Source organism: Vitis riparia, chromosome 9, assembly GCF_004353265.1.
Source record: "Vitis riparia cultivar Riparia Gloire de Montpellier isolate 1030 chromosome 9, EGFV_Vit.rip_1.0, whole genome shotgun sequence".
NCBI classification, from domain to species: domain Eukaryota; kingdom Viridiplantae; phylum Streptophyta; class Magnoliopsida; order Vitales; family Vitaceae; genus Vitis; species Vitis riparia.
Genome location: NC_048439.1, coordinates 14,648,355 through 14,667,847, shown reverse-complemented (window position 1 = coordinate 14,667,847; position 19,493 = coordinate 14,648,355). Strand labels below are relative to the sequence as shown.

At 33.5% G+C, this 19,493-nt stretch overlaps 1 protein-coding gene across 1 annotated transcript; it reads left to right on the top strand.

Annotated features, from left to right (window-relative positions):
* Positions 1-3,104: 3,104 nt before the first annotated feature.
* LOC117921599 (diaminopimelate decarboxylase 2, chloroplastic-like) lies at positions 3,105-14,258 on the top strand. Its single transcript, XM_034839533.1, has 9 exons — positions 3,105-3,147; positions 3,707-4,324; positions 5,910-6,084; positions 7,965-8,114; positions 8,618-8,779; positions 9,928-10,113; positions 11,141-11,263; positions 11,387-11,476; positions 12,041-14,258. The coding sequence occupies exons 2-9, from the start codon at positions 3,825-3,827 to the stop codon at positions 12,119-12,121; spliced, it is 1,467 nt and encodes a 488-aa protein (XP_034695424.1). The 5' UTR covers positions 3,105-3,147; positions 3,707-3,824; the 3' UTR covers positions 12,122-14,258.
* Positions 14,259-19,493: the final 5,235 nt, after the last annotated feature.

Below are 19,493 nucleotides of genomic sequence, written 5' to 3'. Positions count from 1 at the left end.
TCTTATAGTCATTGTTGCCTAATATTGAAATGGAAATAAATAATCATTTTGATGTTACATTCCTAAGTACATCACAATACATTTAAAAAGGAATAGAAATGAAAATAAATAAATAAAATGTAAAAAAAAAAATAGTAAAAGACACCTCATGGAATAAAAAGGTACATGGTTTAAGGTGGATATATAAAGAATGGACAAAAGTGAGATACTTCGGGACTTAATAATTGTACACAGCAGATATAGGCATGATTGATCAAATCCCGTTAAAACTTTTATGTAACTTTATATAGGAATGATTTTATTTTTATATTCTTTGATTAATATGCTTGTATTAGAGCTTCCATCTTCCTGATAAAATTTGTGCAACAAGATATATTTTCTCAAATAGAAAGATTAGTTTTGCAAGATGTATTCTCTTAAATAAGAAAAATATAGAGCTCTTCCCTAATACATTGGAGGATAAAACAAATCATATCCTTCTTTTAAAATGGCATAGAAATTTGGTTATTGCAAAACATATCATATCCATTAATTTAAAAAAAAATTAATTTCATTATTTTCAATAATTTATTTTAACTTTTTATAATACTACTGAAGAAAGAAAAATTTTTAGCATACAAACCAAAACTATTTTTTATTTTTGTAATGAATTGAATAAGAACTAAAAGAAAAAAAATATCCCTTTTTAAATTTTAAATCTTAAAAATATTTATTCATTTTTTTTATATACTGGTTTCCTAAGGAATTAAAGAAATTCATGATTTTTTTTAATATATATTTCATACTTTTCATTCAAAATATAAATGAAAATAAGAAAATCATGTTAAGAAAAATGTTTTAATACCCTTAATTTCATAAAATAATTCAAAATATGTTCTACATATGTATTTTTTTAGAAAATTGATATATTTTATATAATTTTTAAAGAATGAAAATAAACATAAATAAATTCATATAAATTAAAATGAATAATATTACAGCCTAATTAAATGGCTTATTTCAAATCGCAGTTTTAGAAATATTGCCACCCTCTTTAAAATAAATCAACTTTCTTTTAACTCCAAATTATTTATTGTTCTGTATATGTACTGGCCCAAGGAGACTTAAGGGTCCTTAAAATTAAGCCTAGGTCTCTCTCACATGCCAGCATGAACTATAACGGATACATTGTAATAAATTATAATTAGTATGTAATATATTTATCAATTATTATGATCAAACAAAAAGTGTTAAGTGGTGTTTGTTTTTTTTTTACTTTTTGCGTAAAACAATTAGTTTTTTTTTTTTTGACTTTTTGCTTAAAGTAATTTATTTTCAGTAGGTCATTTATTTTTTTATTTTTTTTATGACTTATTATAAATTTTTTACTAAATAAAAAAAATCAAAATATGTGACTTTTTCTAAATAAAAAAAATAACGTATTGAGTTTTTTTATTTTTTAATACTTAATAGAAATAAAATATTATAAAAACAAACAACTTAATATTTAACACTATTAAGTATTAAGATTCTATTTAAAATTAAGTAAAAAAAACAAACACCAGCAAAAAAAAACAAAACATGACTTTTTATTTGATATTTCAATCATTGCTCTAATAATCACTTCTAATAAATTGAAATATTATTTTAAAATTATCATATTATGCTAAACAATTCTTAGATGATAATTTAATGATTCCTTGAATTGTTTTTCCAATTATTTATTATTTTCTTTCTTCTCTATTTTTAAAATTCTGAACGTAAAATTATTTTAATGTTAAAAGTTTATAAAAATTTGAATTTGTGTTTATAAAAGTAACAAATATGGTTAAATCTGAACTAAATAATACATAAAAAGTAACGAAAGTTGAAAATAAAAACAAATGATGTCAAAATTTAAGCAATGTAAGTTTTAACTTATAACAATTATACATCCCATTCTTTCTATCTCATAGAAACAAATGGTAATTAATTATACAAACATCATCCAAATAAAAGTATCTAATTATACAAATATGTTAATAATTTGGAAAGAGTATCAAAAGTAAAATAATAGTCAGAATATATACATTTTTGATAAAATTGAACTTACAAATGATGGTAACAAATCCTAACAAGATCATGATATACGTAGTAAAACTTGTATAGCAAACCATATAATCAATATTGTACCCATGGTGGTAGTATTAATTTTTTTATTAAAATTTAGTTCATGTATTTTTAGATTGTTTTGTGCTCTCATATGTAGAGAAAACAAAATTTAAGTTTAAAAAGCATATTTGATTATTGTTTCCATTTTTTGAAAAACTAAAAATGGAAAATCTGAAAAATACTAATTTAGTTTTCAAAATTTTGCAAGAAAAGTAAAAATGGGTGTAACCCTCTATTTAGTCCCCTAGCGTATGTTTTCCCTTTTATTGTTCTTTTTCTTGTTTTGTGATATGTTCTAGTTCATGTTTAGGAATGGCTCATCATTGGTTCATATTTATCCGGTTCATTATTGATTCGGAGCCATATTTTGGAGACTATGAAAAGGTTATTTTGGGTCTAGCATAATCATTGGGGCCTGTAGGTCTGTTTGGTTGCTATTTTGGAAATCTGTTTTAGAAAACAATTTTTTAGAATAGTTTTTAAGAACAGTTTTTGGTGTTTTTAGAAAAAAATTGTGTTTAGAAACTGAATTTTGAAAAACAGTTTTTGTTCTAAAAAAAAAAAAAATGTTTGGTTGAGTTAATAAAAAAGTTTTTATAACAAGTAAAACAAAAAATACGTTTGAAAAATGTTTTTTTTTTTCTAATTAATAAAATGTTTTCTTCAAGTAAATTTGTATTATAAATTTATAAATAATTTTTAGATATAAAGTTTATTTAAATTAAAAAAATTATTTATTTTATTAATTTTAAAATAAAAATATTTTTTATATTTTTTTAAAATAAATCAAATGGGATAAAATCATTTTTATTAATATTTTTTTTATTTAATTTTTAATTTTATTAAAAATTATAGTATATTCTTTTTAAGATGAGATAAAATTGTTCTCCTGCTATGTTTATTTTTTTTTTATCTCTACTAACTCGGGCATTAGGAAGCCCTTTTCTGAAGTTGCCATCCAGAGCAGAGAATCCCTAAAAAGGCCCTATTTTCCTCTGCCACGCTCAATCCTCGCAGGTACTAATCTAATCATGTTTTTATTTTTTTTGCATCCCCCATTTGATTCCCAAGAAAATCCATCCCCCATTCGATTTCCGGGAAAATTCATCCTCGTTTGATTTCCGAGAAAATCCATGCAAAACCCCCCCGGAAAACCAAAAAAATTGCTTTTTTTTTTGCTTCCTGTGTTTTATGGATCTGTTCTAGGGGTCTCTTTGCTTTTGTGCCATTGGATTTCAATTTCACGAACCCTAAATCAAAACTGAGAAACGGGAAAAATCAAGAATTTTTTTTCTGTTTTCATTCTCGTTCCCCACTTTTCTCAGCATCCAAACAGGAAAATATAAACGGAAAAAATAAAAAAACTAACAACACATGATAAAAAAAGCTCCGATCTGAAAAAAAAAGCCACGGAGAACAGATGTTCTCTTTATGGCTTTTTTTGTTTTGTAAACGGTAATGAAACGGGGAAAACACCATTTTTTTTGTTCTCAGTGCCATTTTGGGAACACGGAGAACAACAAAAACAAAAACAAGTTTCTCAATCAAACAAATTTTTGGTGTTTTTTGTTTTCAGAAAACAGTTCTTGAAAACACCAACCAAACAGGCCCCTAGAGACTTCACGGGCGAATCTGGTGTTTCACCTTAACATTTTTCACCGAAGGTCCTCTCTGCTGCTGCTTCTTCCTCGTCAATGGCGGCTACTATCCTTCTCCCTCAAACTCCCACTTTCTCCAAATCCCTAAAATACCCTTTAAACCCCAAGTCATTTTCTCCATTTCCCAACTTACTTCTCAGACCCTCCCCTAAAACCCTTAAAACCCTGACGCACAAAGCTGTTCTATCCCAAAACCCTGCAAAAACCTTAACCCCAGACGCACAAGCCAAGAAATTTCAACACTGTTTCAGAAAATCCGAAGATGGGTTTCTCTACTGCGAAGGTCTCAGAGTCCAAGACGTCATGAACCAAGTAGAGAAAAGGCCATTTTACCTTTATAGTAAACCACAAATTGCGCGAAATTTTGAAGCTTATAGGGAGGCTTTGGAGGGTTTAAGATCGATTATTGGGTATGCGATTAAAGCCAACAATAATTTGAAGATTTTGGAGCATTTGAGGAAGTTGGGGTGCGGTGCCGTTTTGGTGAGCGGGAACGAGTTGAGGTTGGCTCTTCGAGCTAGGTTTGATCCAACAAGGTATAATTATAGATAGAAGAGTGTTACATTGTGCATTGAGGGAGAAATTATGTCACATTTCAATTTCTGTTTTAATGTTTGGTTGTAAAAATCTAGGTTGTTCAATTATGTCACATTTCAATTTCTGTTTTTGAATGATGAGTGCTTAGAAGTTTATGATGGGTGTTGTAAAGTGTTTCAATTTCTCCTTATGCTTTTTACGACTACAGTTTCTCACTTAATTTGCAATTAACTTTTAAGTTTTCCTACTTAACAACTAACAAGTGGTTAAATTTATTTCTTGTCTGCTAGGAGAGGTGGCATCCTGTTTGGTTTTTGTTTGATCATTATTGTAGTGGGGACATTAGTTTATTATTTGTTGGTAACTTTTTTACCCCATTGGCAAGTGAACATGGAAGCTCTTGCATCCCCAAACAACTCCTTGCCACTCAACCCAGGCCTCAAGGGCTGGGAGATTATATTATATTAAGAGGCAAATCATAAAAATGAATGCTTTCTTGCAAATGAAGGCAGTCTCCATTAGCTTATTATTTGTTTGATCATTAGGAAGGGGGAAATGCAACCAAAAAATTGAGACTTCGGTATGAGTGTAGAACAACATAGTATAGGTAAACTTTGTGTAAATAAAAAAGCATGCTCAATTCCTGGTTTCTCACAATTTCTAATAACCACAGAGGAAATTGCACCCTAAAAGTTAGCCTTTGATGTGATTATGAAACAGTTTAATTAATCTGATAAAAAAACAAAACAACTTAATGAACACTCTGCCCTCTGACTAGAGTGGGATCAATCAAATTAGTATTTTAAATAACCTATGATGGCCCCAACTTTAACCCATGATGGCCTTTTATCTCTATCCAGTGCATTTGGAAAAAGTAGAATAGAAAATATTTTTGTGGACTTTAGAGGTTCAATTTATAAGAAAATTAGGATAATCGTATTAGGATAAGCACCTAACAAAAAGGATGCACAACCCATAAAAACATGCAGCATACAAGCAGCGCACAAACAGAAAAGAAAAGTAAAACCTATGATTCTAACTAGCTAAACAATCCCCATAATATCAGCAAGGTCCAAAAAAGGCCAAGCAGTTTAGCTCACATCCCCTTTTGTCCACTAGAACCATCTTTAGAATCACATACTTGACCATTGAATAAGATCTATCCATACCATCAAATGATCTATGATGATGCTTCTTCCAAGTGATCCAGAACTGCATAGTGAGCCAGCTTCTAAATTGTCTTGTGATTGGCTCCTGCAAGAGCACCATGCCAACCAAGAAAGAATCCTTAACTGTTCAAGGAAAAACACAAGAGATGCCAAGCATTGAAAACGCCTAGGACCATAGGCCTAAAGTCTAACTATAATGAATATTTAGTCAGCAAATTCGAGGTTTGGTTGGCCTTGAAAAAGCTCTTTCTCAAATCTCTGCTTTGGTGGCTGAGAGGCCTGCATGAGGTGAAAATTTGTTAACACAAGATTTTATAGATCTATTAATTTGCTCTTTATTCTGGTTTGATTTGGTGTTATGCTTGTGCAATTCCCTGTTTAGTTTAACTCCTTGTGTTGATTTCTGGATGAATAGGTGTATCTTTAATGGGAATGGGAAGCTTTTGGAGGATTTGGTGCTAGCTGCCCAAGAAGGTGTCTTTGTCAATGTTGATAGTGAATTTGATTTGGATAATATTATATTAGCTGCAAGAATTGCTGGCAAGAAGGTCAATGTTTTACTTAGGATCAATCCAGATGTGGATCCTCAGGTATGTGCTGTCATTGTTTAATTCTAATGTTATGAATAATGTAATGTTGTAGGGTGTTCATAGAACAGGTATTTCCCTTAGGTTGGGTAAATTTGGTTATGATATTTTAACGAGAAAACTACATGGAACTCAACTGACTACTTAAAAGTTTTCTGTTGATTAAATCACTCAAGGGTCAAGTTTTGGTTAAATATGTGGTGCAACTCCTGAAACATGTGAGAATTTGGAGTGGTCAAAATTTTATGCATCGACGGTCGTTTTTAGTTATTTTAATCTCTAGGAGAAATGTACTTGGTGCTATTTAACTACTTCGTTTTTAGTTGTGTAAATATGTTCATGTTTTGGGCTGTTCATAGAAAAGCTTTTGCTCCTTCAGTTCAAAGTTTGGCTTTGTTCATTTAGTAATATGAATTGAAGAGAATAAAACATTCGAACGCAATGACATCTCAAAAGTTTTTTGTTGATTGAATTCATTCAAGAGTTGGTTTTGGTTAAATGTACGAATCTTGGAACTTGTGAAAATTTTGGGTGCTAAAACTTTATACATCCATGATTTTGGTTTAGTTGTTGTCATTTTAGGGTTAATTATTATTAATTTCTTTAGGCAATAAAATTTATAGATATGCGAAAAAAGCAATACAACAAATTGCACAGTATACAACAAGTACCAAACGACAATCTCGGAAAAGAAAAAACATAAAAATCAACTCTCTCCCTCAACATGATCCCAACCAATCAAAATTAATCAAAGATATTGAGCCTTTTTTATTTACAACCTAACCCATATTAAAGGATTACTTAGGAATGAACATTTTAGCTTTTAATCTAAATATTTCTTGTTTTCAAATGCTTTTCAATTTCTTTCCTTCCAAATTGTCCACAAAATTCATAAAGGAGCAATTCTCCATACCTTCTTCATTTTCTTCCCATAGAGGCCAACTTAAAAGAGTCTCTTTGATCATGGAAGGGAACACCCAAACTATGCCAAATAAGGAGAATAGAACTGTCACCCTCTCCTTTGAAGTTGATCTAATGTCAACACCTTTCTTCAGCTAGCTCCCTAAGCAAAAAAGCTCGCCTTAGATGGGACCCATGAATTCCAAATTATACTCGTTGGGAAGGGAATTGATCTCCTTGACCCTCAAATAGAATAAAGAGATTTGATAGAACAACTTCATTCCTCAAATCCATCCAACCACCATATCGTTTTCTTCCTTCTTCACTAACTTATATTGCAATCTTGAGAAAAAAAGTCTCAATTATATTCAATTCCCAATTGTTTAGGTGTCTAGAGAAACATGAATTCTAATGATCCTCTTCTCATCCCATAAATCTGCCACCCAAGCCTCTGTGGATAAGGCTAAAACATACAAAGAGGGAAAGGACACACACAAGGGCCTTGGTGAGAAAAAGGTCCTTGGTGCTACTTATTTGATTTTATGTCGAGTTAATTGGTCATGTTTTCCATCAAGTCAAATGTATGTTATGATATATTTGGATTTGGGAATACTATCATGTAATTCTGACTAAAAAAAGGTACAATCATAGCTTTAATTGTGGTCTTGTCAATTAACCATAAATTTTAAATTATCTAGCAGCAGAAATGATTCAAAGTTCTCTAAAACTATCATCCTCCAGAATCATCCTTCCAAAAAAAAAAAAATCATTTTTTAAAACCCAAGCTGAGAGTACTTTATTAAGAAGTTGTTGGTGCCATCTAGTTAAGAAGTTAGATATCTGGGTATTGGAGGTTAAGACCCCTATTTGCTGCAATCCTTTGTGAATATTTTATAATAGAGCTAGCTAGGTTCGAATTTTTCAGTGTCATAATCTTCAATTTTGCACTTAAATAGTTATGTATGTATATATTTTTTTCATAGGTCCACCCATATGTAGCTACTGGGAACAAGAATTCCAAATTTGGTATTAGAAATGAGAAGCTGCAATGGTTTCTTGATGCTGTAAAGGCACATCCCAATGAGCTGAAGCTTGTGGGGGCCCATTGCCATCTTGGGTCTACCATTACCAAGGTATGTCATTGACTTTCTTCCTTTCGTTTTTTTTTACTATGATTTTTCAAAGTTGACTTGAGTTAAACAAAGCTTTTTCTGTTATTTGATGATTACTTGTCTTTGCATGGTTAACATTTTTTAAAAGATTAAATTATTTTAGATCTGTTTCTACTTATATCTCACCAAATCAAGTATGTGTATATGTGAATTGTGCATTCTGGAAATTGACAAGGACATCTATCTGCTAATTTCATAATAGTCATTTTGTTTTTACGTGGCAAAACCCCTATTCCTGTAAGCAAACATTAGTGTCCCTCATTGTGATAAGACAATATTGTCTTTGAGATCTTTCTTTCAATTGATGTTGGTTGAAGGTCTGTCATACCTTTTTCCTCTTGCTCATGATTTATTTGTTTTGCTCTCTTAATAGACCTTTTTATTCTCCTCCATTTTCACTATTCTTCTTTATCAATCAGTCTTTCTACCTTTTAAATTTTGAATTTTATTTTTCTTATTTTCAGGTGGACATATTTAGGGATGCTGCAGTTCTTATGGTCAACTACATTGATGAAATCCGAGCTCAAGGCTTTGAAATAAGTTACCTAAATATTGGAGGTGGTCTTGGGATTGATTACTATCATGCTGGTGCTGTCCTTCCCACTCCGAGAGATCTTATAGATACAGTGAGGATCATATTTCTAAATCTAGGCAAATAGCTTGTATAATACACAGTGTGTGCATAGTATCATGATTGTCCATATCTTCACCATGGTAGTAAGCATGTTTAAATAGGTTTTGAAAATGACAATTCCTAATATGTGGATAGCAATTATACTTCTTTACGTTCTTGATACCTTGTGCATAATGCACTGAATACTATTGACAGAACTATACCTATAAATCTGGAAACTGGGTGAGGAAACCTTCCAAGCTCTGGCACATCATAAGTGGGTCTAAGAATTCTAGATCTACCTAGTCCACGCCTTATTTTGAGCTTTCAATTTTTCTGTTCCACTGTTCAGAAACAAGAAAGCAGTAAAAGACATGTAAGAAAAGGAGGGATTTAATTAATGGGGGAACAATTGCTGCCAGCTGAATCCCGACTAAAGTGAAGCAAAAAGGACTTTTTTTGTTAAAAAATAAATAAATAAATAAAATTGATGGATTCTTAGATGATAATGATATATAGGCGGTTAAGGGCCCCCTAATTTAGAATACTTTGAATGCTTTCAACAACTTAATTCCACACACTTTTATGATATACTGTATTATAGATGCTTGGGTTCATGCTTACATATTTATGCATCTGTTGGTATGATTTTGGATTAAATAGGGAATCAGATTTGTATGTTTGTGGGTATCTGGCTTTGATGCTGATAATGCTGGCTTGGATATATTGATCATGCCAGGCCCTGCATGTTGCAATCTTGATATGGCATATAAACTCCTAGTTCAATTTGTTATGTGGTTTTCATCAGTGCTTCCTTTTTTCAAGGAATAATCACTAGCCTAGGTTGTAGACCTTAATGCATGTCGATGATGCTCATTTCCCTGCAAGACTAAGGGTTGACTACATTGAGATAGATACTTTGAATCTTTACAAGCCACTTGAACTCATGTCCAATTATGATAGTTTTATTTGAAAGGTTTCTGAGATTGGGTGAAATTTTGGGATTTCTTTTCATGAAGGATTGAAAATGATGCTCAAATGCTGATTGAGACCAAGCTTCCTAGTGGAGTATGGTCATAACGAGAATTGTCAGAATTGGCAATTATTGCTTCAAGCAACAAAATGTCAATTAATATTTTTCATTATGGGTTGTTGCTGTAGGTTCGGGAGCTGGTTCTTTCACGAGATCTTAATCTTATCATTGAACCTGGGAGATCACTTATTGCTAACACTTGCTGCCTAGTTAATCGGGTCATTGGAGTGAAAACTAATGGAACAAAAAATTTTGTTGTGATTGATGGCAGCATGGCTGAACTTATCCGTCCTAGTCTTTACGATGCTTATCAAGTAAGTAATTAAATTAGATCAGCTACTCTTGTTGTTGAATCTGCTTTTGGCTGCATGTGGTGATTAAAAATGAAGAATATTCTGCTTTTTAATATAATTTATTGAGTTATTGATTTTTATTTTTATTTTTTTCAAAGAAAAAACCTTCTTAAGAGTCTGTTGGCCCTTCACATCAGAAAGTTGTTGGTGGGTTTTCCTTTGGCCCTATTCCATGAAACACACGTCCATACCAGCTTTTTCTAGTAGTACCATGAGTGTCTTCCTGAATACTTTCAATGAAGTACTTGGAAAGCGTGATTTCTTGAGGTGTCAAATTGAAATATGCTGGTGTAGTAATATTGATACTAATTGATCATATCTCATTCCTTAAGAATGGATCTACAATTGAGAATCTGTGTACTAAATATAAATTGTTGTTTGAGCCACTCTCGATGACAAAGGCGAATTTCCATTGTGGCAATTCTGATGCTCTCCTTTTTCACTGGAAAAGCATGCAGCTGTTTCCCACATGATATTTGGGATTAGCTCCATTACAAGTCAGGGTCTTTAGAGCACTGGAAACAGGACTTGCATCGAGTAATGAACACCTTCTTGCACACATTAACTGCTATGCACTTGTGACATCCTTTCAAAGAGCACATTCATGCCACATGTCATCTTATTTTGAGGTTAGCCTCATTGCATTTGTACACCCCATAACTGTGGCAAACACTGACATTCATGTCCCTATGTACCTGTCTTTGCAACCTTACTGAGCCAAAGAGTTTATTTGCCCCTGCCTTTTCTCCACTAAAAGCTTGACCCCTATTTTAATAGATTGATCTAGTTCTTCATGAACCAGGCTATTAATCTTCATTTTCTCAAGTTTGTCTCCTTTTTTTTCTGAAGAAATTATGTGGTGGTAAAGAAAGTTAGCAAACACAATTTTATAACTTGAACATTATTATGCTCTTGTAATCTTTTCTTACAACAGTTACGTTTTTTGGCATATCTTGGTTACAGTTTGCTTCTCTTTGTCTGATTGCAGCACATAGAACTGGTGTCTCCTCCACCTTCTGATGCTCAGATTTCAACTTTTGATGTGGTGGGCCCTGTCTGCGAATCTGCAGATTTCTTGGGGAAGGATAGAGAATTTCCCACTCCACCTAGGGTAATGAGCTTGGTCTTTTCTAGGGGATGTATGGACATTGGCAGTATAAATCTTATTTATTTATTTATTTTTAGGCTGCAATAATCGTCAAAATTTTTGCTGATTTAGAGTTCTACTTTTCAGGGAGCTGGCCTGGTTGTTCATGATGCGGGTGCTTACTGCATGAGCATGGCATCATCTTACAATCTCAAGATGCGCCCACCTGAGTACTGGGTATGGAAGTTTTGCTTTGAATTGTTTTTACCTGATTTTTATTTATTTTCAAATTTGATTTCATCTCTTAGCTATGTCTTAGTAAATAATTCTGTTCACATTCATTGATTAGATTACATTTTAATCAACCTTCATTTGGTACCATCTTAGAATTCATTAATGGCTATTCTTCGGAGTTAAACAATCTCCTAAGATATCTTACTGCTTAGGGATCTTATTTCCATTGAAGGGCAAATCCTAGACGTGGCAACTCGCTAGTTGTAACATCAAATGATTTTCAAGGCCTCATGATGGTTTCCTTGTAGAAGTCATCAGTGGGTCCATGAATCATCATTTATCACTGGCTTATAAATCCAACATTTCCTTGTAGTAAATCTTAAAACATAGAATTAAAGTGGCTGTTCCACTCATCTCTGCCATACAAATGATACGACAAAATTCGTGATAGTGTCTGCCACTAAATTTCCAGCATGCCTCATGCATTTAGTTAAAATTTTATTTTGCTCTTTCCCAAATTCTATTCTTTCAAGAAATAAGTGCTGGGATTTTGAATTGATGTCTTAGGTTGAAGATGATGGATCCGTGTCCAAGATCAGGCATGGAGAGACATTTGAAGACCATGTAAGGTACTTTGAGGGGCTTTGATTGTATGGTGGCAGACATTGACATTCCTACTTAGGGCTAAGAAGCTTGTTTGTTGCTTTCAATCTATGCATGTTCAAAACTTGTCTTGAACATGGTTTTTTTTTTTCTTTGGTTCTTGGGGTTTTATTTGAGAGTTTTGGCAGCTTGATTGGGATGAGGACAGGTTTCCTCATCTTAGCCGTCCATTTCCTCCATTAAAGGCTATTTTGGCCTTTTGTGGGGCTCTTTTGTACCACTTTTGGGACCACTTTCTGCCACCTTGTAGAGGGAGCAGGTCCATTTTGTAGGAAGGCTGCAGATTGAGACGTGTTCAATGGGAGATTTCTCAATTTGTTAGTGGGCTGTTATAGAGAGGATAAAGGAAGAAAGCTGGGGTTTTTTTTTTGGGATTGATAGAGAGAAGCAGAGGAGAGAACAAAAGAGGAGCTAGAGAAAGAACTAGAGGAAGCGAGTTGAGTTTTGTTGGTTTTGCGAAGAGAAGGAGAGCTCGAAGCCAAGCGACCTTCACTTGAGAGGAGGTTTTTCAGGTAAGGACCCTGTATTCACCATTGTTCCTGTTCATTATTTTCTCCATCTTGCTTCTAGATGGTACTGTTTGTTTTGGGTGTGGATATCAGGCCATATGTTTAGCTTTCATTGATTTCTGGAATGACTATGGATTTGTTGTCATCGTTTTATCTTCTATTCTTCTTGGTTTTGCTGGAGAGTAACTTAACTCTGTTTTAGTCCCACTGTGAGATATCTCAGTATTCACATCCCTGATTCTTATATGAACCTATGGTCTCTCAACCAGCTTGCAAGCCCATGGATAACTCATGAAATGAGGCTTCGTTTAATGCTCTTTTGGTTCACTTACTCTTGCTCTCTTTTTGTTAATGGTCCTTGTTTTATGCTTCTCTGCTTCTGGTATCCGTCTGTGGTGCACTTGGGTTTATGCATCTCCGCCTGAGGGTGCTTGGTCTTCGTTTGGCTGGTATCCTATGCTAGTGGAGCTACTGGGTTTGCGAATCAAAGTTATGGATACAGAGGGTATGGTGGAAGTGAGGGATCTTACGAAAATCCGACTGGTTATGGTTATGTTGGAAGTGGTCCAAATAGCAATATTGTGGGGAAGAGTTACAGAATGAGGTTGTGGGCAGTGAGCAGACTCTTTCCGTGAAAATGACTATGCATTTCAAGAAGTTCAGAGCTCGCATTAACGGGATACAAATGCACATGAAGGAGATCCATACATTCTCATATTTCACACACTCATCAGTGCTGATAGAGCAGAAATCGAATTCATAAAGCAAGGAAGCTTCAGTCCTAAGGAGCTTGATGCCTTGGCTTCTGTGTTAAAATTTTCTGGCAGAAGAATGGAACAAAACAAAACATTGGAAAGAAGCCAAGATTTCACCCGCCACAGATATGTTACTGGCGAGGATCCAATATCAAATGAGAAGGCACAGGACAAGTCTGGAGTTTCATTGGGTAATCAAGGTATTGCCATGAGAGCTGAGCAAGAGGAGACCAAGAAAGTGACAATTGTCATCCAGGAGCAAGCATGTAATATCCATACTTCTAGTGTTTTAGTTGATATGGATCTCAAATCAACTGACGGATCTTATTGTTCTTGCCAAAATGAGATGCCAACAAGCTCACCAACAACACATGACAGTACTGGTCAGAATCCAAAATATCTCAAAGTTCCTAACCACTTGAGGCTTTATCTTCCTGAGGTTTCTCTCAAGTTGGATAAGATAACGTTTCTTGATGATGACATTGTTTTACAGAAAGACTAGACTGGATTATGGTCGGTGTATCTCCTTCAAACCATGCTGCCACCTAGAGAGATATTGAGGCTTTTGGTCGTTCTTAGAAACCAAATAATAGTTTGAATCAAAATTTCTCATTGTTGCATCAGAAGCATTCCATGAAGGGTACTGAGATTGATTCTAGTAATAGGGGCTTAGAGAGATTTAAAGGACCGGATTGCAATCTGGACTCTCAGGGAACTCCTATGACAGGACAGCAGTTGCATATGGCTATAATACTGTGGCCAGGGATGCATCAGTTGATCATACCTTAGTTGCATCTGAAAATTCTGAAGATTCTAAGATACCAAATGGATAATATGAAATGAAATGCATCTTCTCAAGTTTTATCTGGAAGCATACCTTCCCAGGATAAGTTTGTGTTTGGGAGAAATTGTTTCTCAAAATTACTGAAGTGGTAATAATTCAGTTCCTTCTGGAGCTGAGCATTCTCAGATTAGTCCCCAGATTGCACTTTCTTGGTTTGATTAGTATGGGACCTTAAAAAATGAGCAAATGTTTCCAATGTATGATGCACGGAAAACCACCATTATGAGGACTGTGGAACAGACATTTATTGTTGGTCTGGTAGCTAGTTTGTTGGATGAAATACAATTGGTGTTGGTAATGGGAAGGAGGCTGCTCTGTATGATTTGCATCTCATGACAGAACCATATGAGGTCCCCTGCATGGTGGAGATATTTCACTTCTTGTGATCTCTGTTAAATGTTGTTGAGCCCATGAGAATGGATCCCAGATCATATACTATAGCATTTGATGAAGATGTGCCTCTTTTTGCCCTGGGCTTGATCAATTCTGCTATAGAATGGGGTGGGCTCTCTATTTGTAAACACCCCAGGTTACTAAGTCTGATACAGGATGAGCTATTTTGTAATCTGATGCATTTTGGCTTGTCAATGAGTCCACTAATTCTTTCTATCGGTTGTAGCATTGTTCTCAATCTGTAGCAGCATTTGCAGACTGAACTTAAACTACAACTTGAGGCTTTCTTTACCTATGTAGTCCTGTGACATGCTCAAAGCAGATATGGTGCTTCATACCAGCAGCAAGAAGTTGCTATGGAGGCTCTAATTGACTTTTGCAGGTAGAAAACTTTCACATTGGAGCTTGCAGAAAATACCATATTTAGATAAACTAGAATGGAAAATGAAACAGTTGGAGCGCTTACTCCCAGTGCATTTGGTGACAATGAAAACCGGGACACAGTTTCCATCCCATTATGAATTTTTGTAGGGTTAAGTGCTTCTTCTTCCACGGGAAATATGGGTGTGGATTCTGATATATACCAGAACACTTACTGTATCTGAAGTCATGACCCATGCCCTAGTGACTTCTATGATTCCAACTCAGACTGAGAGTCCTCTGGGAGACAAAGAAGACATGTTTGTGTTCATATTCCATGTCATCACAGCTTCTCCCAGCAAACTAAGAAGGTTATGCATGCAACGAGGGGTTCAAAATCTGAAAGGTTTCATCTTCCGCTTCATTTGTTCATTTCTGTTGCAGATGTATGACAACTAAAAGATGCCTTGTTCCATCCATCCATTCGTTTATCATCAAAATCTGAGCTTTTGGTCAGCCACCAATGGGATTCTGGGTGAAACAGCCTACTGTGATTTTGCCTAGCAGTGAGATTATCAGTAGCCATAGCCGTGATTATCTATGTCTGGGGTTCATTGGTGGAGATGCAAAGAGAACTGAGGTATCCAGCATATGCCCTCTCTCAGTTTCCTGCTCATGGCACGGCTTCTGTGCCCTTAATGCTGTCGAGCATAAACCAGTAGCTAAGAAAGTTGTGGCCAACCTAGCATGGTGCATCATTTAATGAGGAAGATTGGAATAATGAGGATAATGAGGACTCGGATAATGATTACAGTGATGATGAAGAGTTGCAATCATCTACTGATGAGATGGACCTTTTCATTTTCTTCGTGGATACCGTCAAAGCTATGCAAGCATCAGATCCATTGGGGCTCCAGAACTTTACACAGAGGCTTGACTTCCATGATCAAGCACTTACTAATGGTGTTGCCCAGCATGCTGAACAAAGGCAATTAGAGATTGGAAAGGAAAAAATGGGAAGGCATCAGCTAGGGCTGCTTCATGATCCAATTTGCAGGACCTTGGTTTTAAAAATCAGACCGGACCAGCCGGCCGGTCACGGTTCTGGTTTAGTCCGGCCAATTGGACCGGAAAGCAATCGAACCTGAATTAGACCGCTTGAACCGGCGAACCGCTTGAACCAGCCGGTTCCCTCCACCAGTATTTTTCCTTCCCCTTCCTGCGCTGCCCCACGGCTGAATCATCTACGCCACCCCCCCCCCCCCCACCCCCACCTTCCTCACTACCACAACTGAAAAGCCCCCCACCCCACCCCGCCCCAAAACGCTGCAAATCCTGTCGTCCCGCGCCGACCCCACCCCGGTGCTGGGAACATTATAATCATTTGCATTCCACCAGAAAAGGAACAAAAAAAGCCAAAAAGTCTTAGTTGCAATGCTTATTTCCTCTAATGTATATATAAAACAAATAGAGACATATATTTTGGAGTATTGTTTTGCCATTAAATAATAAAACTTAATAGACATAAATTACTTAATTACATTTATAGGAATGAATACACACAATTAATTAATTAAAGTATAACAATAAAACATCAAGTTCATGTCTTTTTCGAGTCCAAAAAAATAAAAAAGAACCTAAATAATGTTGGCAGGAAACATTTTTTATTTTTAAATGATTTAGAGAGAAAGATGTTTTTTCCTTTCCTTGTATTGCCATTGGGAAAAAATTTTATTCAAATTTTGCAACAAATGAAGAAATCTATATAGTTTCTAACAATGAGGATTTTTTTATGAAGTTTTTATTAGCGACCTCAAAGTTATTTTTTCTTATTTTTTTGTTATTCCTTGCACCATTTCTCCTTATTTTTTTTTTAAATCATAACTAAAGGAAAGGAAAATATTTGAAAATTTATTATATCTATAACCAAACATAATCTAAGGAAGACAAATCTTTTGGAATTTTCCTGATATATATCTATCTAGATAGCACATAGATACAAGAAAAAAAAAGATTTAAAAAAAAATTCTAAAATATTTTCCTCTCATACACCTTAAACTATGTTTGATCCTTGGAAAATTTGAGATAGATACAAGAGAAAAAAGATAAAGAACTTTTTTTTTTAAAAAGGAAATTTAAAAAGATTTTTCTCGTCTTCCATAGACTATGTTTGCTTCTTTGAAAATTTGAGGGGAAAAAAAAAGTCGATAAGAAAAGAAAAAATATAATTTTTTTTGTCTCATTTGGTTGCCATAGAAAAATTAAGGCAAAGAAAATTAATTTTTTGAAAAATGCACATTATCTAAACTTTCTCAACCATTTCTTTTCTTAACAGTTTTTTAGAGAGAATTTTTCTTTTCTAACATTTTCCTCTCTCTTTTCCTTAAGATTTTTTTTCTTTGTTTTTTTGGATCCTCACTTAGAAATTTTTTTTTCCTTTTCTTTAGCACTTTTCAAAGAAATAAACATAGCCTTAGAAATAAGTGAGAAAAGTTTTGGAAAACACATTTCTAAATATTTTTTTCCCTTTGATTTATTTATTTATTTTTATGAATAACAAAAGAGATTTTTATATGTAAAATTTTTCTTTACTTTTTTTTTTTTTTTCCTCTTCATTTTTATTTTCCTCAAATTTTGCAAGAAGTAAGTGTAAACTTTAATTTTAACAACCTCAATAATTACAATCATTTCTCACATTTTTTTCTTTTCAAATTTTTGTAATTTGTGAAAATATATTTTTCCTTTAATTTTGACAACCTTAAGAATTACTATTTCTAGATTTTTTTTTTTAAAGGATCGTACTGATATTTTGTCAATTTTTTTGTAGGGTGTCATTATTATAATTATTATTATTACATTATAATTATATTTTTTAATTATTAAAACTTAAAATTTTTGTAAAGTTTAATTATAAATATTCTAGGAAATTTTACTAAATATAACATTTGTATTGATGTATTAAAAGACTAAATAAAACAACTCAAACTCTTAATATTCACTTATGCAAAATAAAATTGATAACATATACCAATGTTAAAGTATCATCCCAAGTGGATGGCTAAATAAGAGAGTCAGTATGGTACAAAAGGATACCAATGGGTCATCTTCTAGGCCCACGGATCTAAATTACATTCCTAATCATTACACTAGCATCAGGATCTAAAGGATACCAAATAGAACTATGACTTAGATTTTTTAGCATTTTAGAGTGAAAAAGTGGGGATTTTAGAGAGAGAAAGCTTTTTTTTTTGTTTTCTCTTTCTTATGCTTTTAAAAATACACTAATTTGTAATTCCTAACACCACCACCTTTGTTTTTGGGTTTGATTTTCTCTTTTTTATTTTATTTTTGGGATATTGAACTTGCATGTGAAAATATAGGTTTGTGATAACCAAACCCATATTTATTTTTTATTTGCTCTATTTTGGATAGATGATTTATTTATCTATTTTCTTTTTGCGGGGAAACTCATTTACAAGGAGTATTTTCTAAAGAACCAATTGGTTTCAATGCATTATCTATTTGATTACTTAGAAAATACAAAACAAGAAAATGGAATACAACAAATTAAATTCTAGAGTCTTAACTTTCATTATTTGGAACAAATAAAGCACAACCACCAATTATTTTCACCTATTCAATGATATATTTTGTTCCGTTCTCTTTTCTTATTGGATGGATCTACTTGTCTATATTTTTCAATAAATATTTCATTATTTTTTGTAAAACAATCACAACTTATTATTTTAATTATTTTATTCCTTTACCTTATTGAAACTGTTTTACCTATAATTTGTAGGAAGAGTGTAAATAATTTATTTTATTCTATTAGTCTTATATTTTTGGGAAGAATCCTATTGGGAATTATTTTTATTTTATTTTATTTTATTTTATTCTATTAGTCTTATATTTTTAGACAGAGTCCTATTGGGATTGTGCTAGTGGAGTCTCATTCCTTTTATAAGTAGAATGCCCTTCCACTTTGAGTCATGTTCTGATAACAAGTAGAGTCTCATTGGGATTGTATTAGTGGCCTATAAAAGCTGGTCATTCCTCACTCTCTAAATACGAATACCAATTTTTCAGAAAGTTTTTCAGAGAGTCTTTTCATACATCTATCTGGAGGAATTTTTTTAAAACCTGAGCTATACACATCTCGCTTACAGAGTGCACCCAATGTGAGATTTGGTTGTTGAATCCTGGAGGTAGACCATCGATATCCTAGTGCATAGAGTTCGTCTTCAAGGAAGGTGGATCTATTTCAAGGACAGTGTTTGTCACGTCTCAGCCGATAAGTTTTTCTTCTTATTAATTATGTTCTTTGTTTGTATCTTTTGGGCTAGCCATTTGTTTCCATACCCTTAAATCCAACAATTTTGAAATATATCCAAATGGAAGCTTCCCTAGTTCACACCCATCTTGACACCTCTAAAATTGATCCCTTCAATGGGACATTCTTTAAGAGATGGCAGGAAAGGGTTTTCTCTACAATTGAT